The sequence below is a fragment of the Spermophilus citellus genome (genome assembly GCF_964194105.1).
Source record: "Spermophilus citellus genome assembly, chromosome: 2".
NCBI classification, from domain to species: domain Eukaryota; kingdom Metazoa; phylum Chordata; class Mammalia; order Rodentia; family Sciuridae; genus Spermophilus; species Spermophilus citellus.
In genome coordinates, this window is record NC_138183.1 from 196,245,259 (window position 1) to 196,252,096 (window position 6,838).

Sequence of the window (6,838 nt, forward strand, 5' to 3'; positions counted from 1 at the left end):
GATTATACAGTAGATGTTGGCCCTCTGCCATCTCTCTCCACGTGGTCTCTTGTTCATTTGTCTACCATAAGCTATTTAAATGGCTGATGACCTCCAAGAGGGTCAAATGGAAGTTGTAAGAACTCTTAAAGAATATGCCTTTGAATTCATACACATAACATTATTGTCAGTTATTTTTGCATATGCTCAACCACACTTGAAAACATTGACAAAACATTCTACCAACATGGTTGTAAGGGAAAAGAAACATGTTATTGGTGTTAATGAAAAATTATACAATATCTATGGAGGGAATCTTTATTGGTACATTATAATTATACACAAGATAATTATGAACAATTATATTATGTATCTTATTATACATAATTCATACATAATGGGACTCATTGTTAAATATTTGTATATGCACATACTATAACAATATAATTTTTTCTATTTCATTCTTTAATAAATAAAAAAATCTACAAGTGCAGTTATCCTTTGACCAAGATAATCCTACTTCTAGTAATTAACCATAAGATTTATTAATGGAATTATCCAACTGAAGAAGTGTGCAGAAGAACAGAAAAATAAAATAAGAGAACCTCAGGTACTTGTGGAACAAAGTCAAAAGATCTAATGGACGTGAAGTTGGGGTCTGAAAAAGAAAAAACAGAAAAAATGAGGTAGAAAAAAATTGAGAAATAATTACTGAAAAATACCAAATTTGGTAAAATTATAAATTTACATATTCAAAAACTTCAGTAAATCTCAAAGAGAATAAAAACAAAGAATGGTATGTCTAGGTGCATCACAATCAAATTGAAAATTAAGATGAAGTAAAAATCAAACATGATTAAAGGAGTCAGGCATGAAATACAAATGTGTCCAAAATAATCATGGCTCACATGTCTTCTAAGCATGTGCATTTATGTATCTTAGGCCACAGAGTGAAGCCTCATTATTCATGATAGTGAAAGTGAGACTTATGAAAATCTTGGGGATGAATATAATATAATACAATCCTTTTCAAGAAGAACAAAACTTTACAAATCATTGATACATACTGCCAGCTCCTATATTTGTGTTAAAAATGGGCTTTAAATCTGTTTAAACAGGCATGTTGTAAGGCTAGATTAGGTGGAAAGGCTTTTGTATCAGAGCATCTTTTTTTTTTTTTTTTTTTTTTTAGAGAGAGAGAGAGAGAGAGAGAGAGAGAGAGAGAATTTTTTTAATATTTATTTTTTAGTTTTCGGCAGACACAACATCTTTGTTTGTATGTGGTGCTGAGGATCGAACCCGGGCTGCACGCATGCCAGGCGAGCGCGCTACCGCTTGAGCCACATCCCCAGCCCTGTATCAGAGCATCTTGAGAAAAGCAAGACAAATAAGAATCAGGAGGAACAGAAAGGAGAAAAATGGCTTCAGAGACTGCATCCATTTGGGAAAAAGTTGATTGTGCTGATGCAGCTCTGTCCCAGGAGAACCTGGTCTAAGTGCTTCCCTCAAGGAGGAGGATAAACATCCCAACTCTTGGCTCCCAATAAAGTGAATTTTATTACAGAGCTCATAGTTCCTCTAGTCTCCATGTGAGGCTGGTGATCAAATTCAACATCTGTGGGTGGGGCTGGCTTCAGAATTAAGGTAAGAACTAGGCTGGTGTTGTGTCATGCAGAGCAGAGGTGACAGCAGTCTAGACTATTGAAATATGTGGTCAAAAAACCATGAAGACCAGAGGTGCAAATCTTCTTGGTTCTAGCAGACGTGGAAGATGAGGTCTGGGAAGTGAGGGTGAAAATACACTGACGGGGTTAAGGGAGTTAGCTAAGGGTAAAAAGAAGCAAGCAACACCATACATGTAGGGGTCCTAATGACTAGGCTAGAGATGAGGAAACGTAAAGAATACTAACATAGACTACAGACTTCTTTTGGAAAGATGTGAAAGGAATCCTAATAATGGCCTGTCCCAAGCCTGACACTGGAGAGGCTTTGTAGAGGTAGTCAGGGCATCTTGGCAGAGGTGAGAGAGAAACTAAGGAGCTGATTTTCCTCCCTAGAAAGAAAAGTCAGGGGCTTTAAGAGGAGGAACTGGAATGGAAAAAAAATGTTAACGAGGATAAGATATATCTTTAGCAACTGAGCTTTTAATTTCTATTAAAATACCCTTTAATTTAATACTATTGGAAACCCATGAAGAGGGTATTTTATTATTTGCTTTCATTTCTTTATGGTCATGAAAGTGGGATGGATATGGCCCTCTTCTCAGAAGGTGCTTTCTGAGCCCATTCCCTTGGGACATTTGCTAAATCTAGTTGCTTAATGTCCACCATTCTTTCAAGCCATAAGCCCAGAGAGGACTCAAGGACACAGCAGGATGCCTGAAAAAAAATAGTCATTGTTCAAAATATTCTTGCTAATGAAGAAAGAAATGTATGGTAGGAAGTAAATAATGAAGTTATGTGCTAATTTCCACCAGTAGAAGATTTTTCTAAATATCAAGAGCTGTAACCCACCCTTCCTCCAGAAATAATCTCTCTTTTTAAAATTTCAGTTATTCCAGAGCTTAGTTCCCAAGGCATAAGCACAAGGAATACCTTATCTCAGGTACAGAGTTCTGGCCACTATTACCTCTTTAAGATCTCTTGACCTTCTTCATAGGTGAGCAAACTCTGGTGAAGTCAGAGAGATTCCAGATCTTATTTCTATCACTTACTGGCTTGTGACAGTTAGAAAATGATTCATGTGGTGTGAGTCTCATTTTCTTTAAGTATGAAATGGGGATAATATCCAGTTTCTAGCATGGATATCTACTCCTTGCATGACGAATATATGAAATACACTGTGCATAATATAGTCCCTGGCATAAAGCAATGCTTAATAAATATTAGTTTAATTTTCCTGACTGTATTACATCCAGATCCTTTTTAGTCCTGGAATACCACTGACTATTTAGTCTCCAGTGCCCATAGTCAATTAATGTTCCAATAAACATGCACAGGTAATTCTTCTAATTTAGAGTGATCATTTTAAACTATGGCTTTGAGATATCTGATAGTTGCCCCCTGTGTGAAAGATGGGGTCTGAGGGTTAAGCTGTGATAAAGACCCTTAACTGTTAGTGAATTCAAAGAATTGGATGGTGTTTGATGGCACAAAGGATTTTCAGGCAAATACAATACAGGGTAGGTATGGGTCATAAAAGAATGGAAATGGTACCTGGAAGACTAGAAGAGACTCAAGGGCCCAGGTACAACTCTCCTTTGAGGGAAGGGATTAAATTTTGTTCTTCCAATTGGTCAGCTAGGAACTTTTGCATAGTAGGCACATTAAAAAGCTGACTTAAAAGTCTCTCTTGATTTCAGACATCTTGCTAAAATGTCCCATTACATCCTGAGTCCCAGGATCCAATGGACATTCAATAAAATATGGGCAGTGATGGCAATCAACTGTTGGGAGTCAGGTCTTCACAAACTTTGCCTCCAGAATCTCAGAAGGTGACCTATTTGGAAATAAGGTCTTTGCAGATGTAATTAATTAAAGTGAGGTTATACTGATTTAGGGTAGACCCTAAATCCATGATTAGTATCCTTATAAGGAGAGGAAGGATGGTCAGAGACGCACAGAAAAGGCCATGTGAAAATAGGCAGGGACTAGTATGATGCTTTCATGAGCCCAGCAGCACCAAAGTTACCAGCAGCTACCAGAAGTTGGAAGTGAGAAGGAAGGATCCTCCCCCAGAGCCCTCAGAACAAAGGTGATCCTGCCGAATACCTTGATTTTAGACCTATAGCTTCCAGGAGCATGAAAGAAGAAATTTGTTGTTTTAGATCCCTTATAAACAGGAAAAATCTCCCTTGTACAACCACCTTCCCTGCTCTCTCCAACAGTCCCTATGCACCTGCAACTTGGCTTGAAATATTTCAGGAGCATGTTGTGATTGCTGTGTATGTTCACCTTTTCTTATACTGCTTCTCTTTTTTCCCCCCATTCACTTTACAATAAACTACTAAATTTCAAGGTCAAGTTCAAGTTTCATCTTTTAATAGTTTTCCCGGACATAAGTAATAATTTCCCCTGTGTATTCATAATCTTCTGTTTGTAAGTGGAATTTATAGAATAATGTTTCTTACTTTGATTAGTTGGAGATCATTCTAATTGGCTATCACTCATTAAAGCATAGATCATCTTTCATTTTTGCAGATTTCCTCTTATTTATGGATTCAAAGAAGATGAGGGCATGGACTATACCTAAATCTCCCAGTGACATCACAAAAATATTAAAGGAAATATGTATTTTCATGTGCCTCTGTGAATAGAAGTGGAAGTGTCTCTTGGTCTTTCCAGGTATGACCACCTTAAACCACACTGGCGTTAGCCACACAGTCTTCCACTTGTTGGGCATCCCTGGCCTAGAGGAGCAGCACATGTGGATTTCTATTCCCTTCTTCATTTCCTATGTCATTGCCCTGCTTGGGAACAGCCTGCTCATCTTCATTATCCTCACAAAGAGTAGTCTCCATGAACCCATGTACCTCTTTCTTTGCATGCTGGCTGGAACAGACATTGTCCTCTCCACCATCACAGTACCTCAGGCCTTGGCCATCTTCTGGTTCCATTCTGGAGAGATTTCCCTGGATTGCTGCATCACTCAGGTCTTCTTCGTCCATTCCACTTTTGTCTATGAGTCAGGGATCTTGCTGGTGATGGCATTTGATCGCTATATTGCCATTTTCTACCCACTGAGATATACCACTATTCTTACAAATTCTAGGATTAGAAAAATTGGAGTGGCTCTCTTTCTGAGAAGTTATGGTACCATATTCCCTATAATATTTCTTCTGAGAAGATTGACTTTCTGCAAACATAATATTATTCCACACACCTGTTGTGAACACATTGGCTTGGCCAAATATGCTTGTAATGACATTCGAGTAAACCTTTGGTATGGTTTTTTCATCCTAATGGCAACAGTGGTCTTAGATGTTGTGCTAATTTTTGTTTCCTATGTGCTGATTCTTTGTGTCATCTCCCGAATGCCTTCTCAAAATGCTCGCCACAAAGCCCTCAACACATGTGGCTCCCACATCTGTGTCATCATCCTGTTTTATGGGCCTGGAATCTTCACAACCCTTACTCAGCAGTTTGGACGCCACATTCCACCTCATATCCATATCTTGTTGGCTAATGTCTGTGTTCTGGCTCCACCTATGCTGAACCCCATCATTTATGGGATAAAGACCAAACAAATCCAGGAGCAGATTGTTCATATGTTTATAAGGCAGAAGTAAATTTGGCTTTAAAACTGAGTTTTCAGAGTCTATAGCCATTTGTTAAGTTTGTCTGTGGAAATGGAAATCCACTGGAATGGATTAACTGGGTATAACTGTAGACAGATAGGGTGTGGCTGGAAGAGGTGGGTCATTTTTGCATTGGGAAAAGTCTAATGTGGTTCCTGAAGGGTATAATGGGAGAATGTTAAGGAAGGGTAACTTCTCCAATATCAATGTTTCTCCATAAGGGCATTCAAGGTGTTTAGTCACCTAATTCATACGACACAGCCTTCTCCTAATGAAGTGTTCTAGAGTCATCTAAATTGAGACCCTCTCGTATGCATGGCATCTACAGCCTTTGTATTAATTCTCTCTGCTTTTGCTGTAGCACTGAATGTCTCTGAGTGGGACCTGAGAGCCCACACTTAGCCATTCCTTCTTGGGGCCTGGTTGTTAGTTTGGGTTTTTGTCTCTTCTTTCTATTGTGTGTCATTAATTTGTGTGAGGAGCAAGATGTTCTGTCTTTAGACTGAGCTTCATTTAGCAGCAGTCTCTAGCCTGTGAACCTGTAGTGTCCCTACAGATTCCCAGCTTCTCACAGAAAAGGGGGAAGCAACAACAGATACAAATAATACACACTATTGAAGTAAATGCCCAGTGCCTACCATGACGTCTATAATGGTCATTATCACAAAAACAGGAATGGTGGGGTCAGTAGTTTCCAATAGCAAAAACAATAAATAATCATGAACTAGATCTAACATAAAAATAAACAGGTGTCAACTATGTCATCTACAGCAATAAAAATTGCAACAAAATGAGTGGTGGGTCAGAACTATTTAGAACCAAATAGCTCTAAAAGATGCTAAAAATATCATTCCTTAATAGAAAAGAAAATGTGATAGAAATGAAGAGGGGAGTTTAGAATGTTTAAAATGTGACTAAACAGAGGAAATGCAGAAGAGATGTTGTACCAGTGATGGTTATGAAGAAAGAGAAAAATAGGAAAAACAAAGTAAAGGAGAGAGAAAGAGAAAAACCAGAGAATTTGGCTGCTATTAGAAGAAGGAAGGAAAGAAAGAGAAAAAAGAGAAACAAATAAAAATAAAACAAGAAAAATAATGAAACCCCAAACCTAACCCTAAAATGACAAGGCAAAGAAGAATAACTACATTAAAAAAATTACTAAAAACGAGAATTCCTCAGCATACCACTATTTATTTCAGCATATTATAAAAATCAAGTTATGGAAACAGCCTAAATATTCATCAATAAATGTAATGGAAAAAGAAAATGTGGCATATATACACAATGGAATTTTATTCAGTCATAAAGAAAATGAAGTGATGTCATTTGCTGGCAAATAGATGGAACTGGAGAACATTTTTTTTTGAAGAGAAATAAGCCAAACTCAGAAAATCAGAGGTTGAATGTCTTCTTCCATATGTAGATGTGAGAGAGAAAAAAGGACTAAAAATGGATCTCATGAAAATAGAAGGGAGAGCAGGAGAGAAAGGAGATGGAGGGGAAGGAGAGAGGAGGTACTGGAGAGTAACTTTTACCAAATTATGCTATGTGCACAGATGAATA

At 37.8% G+C, this 6,838-nt stretch overlaps 1 protein-coding gene across 1 annotated transcript; it reads left to right on the plus strand.

Annotated features, from left to right (window-relative positions):
* Positions 1-4,324: 4,324 nt before the first annotated feature.
* On the plus strand, positions 4,325-5,266 carry LOC308642111 (olfactory receptor 52B4-like; the record flags this gene model as incomplete). Its single annotated transcript, XM_081280709.1, has 1 exon — positions 4,325-5,266. One exon carries the CDS (start codon positions 4,325-4,327, stop codon positions 5,264-5,266), a length of 942 nt encoding a protein of 313 aa, XP_081136835.1.
* Between the last annotated feature and the right edge of the window lie 1,572 nt (positions 5,267-6,838).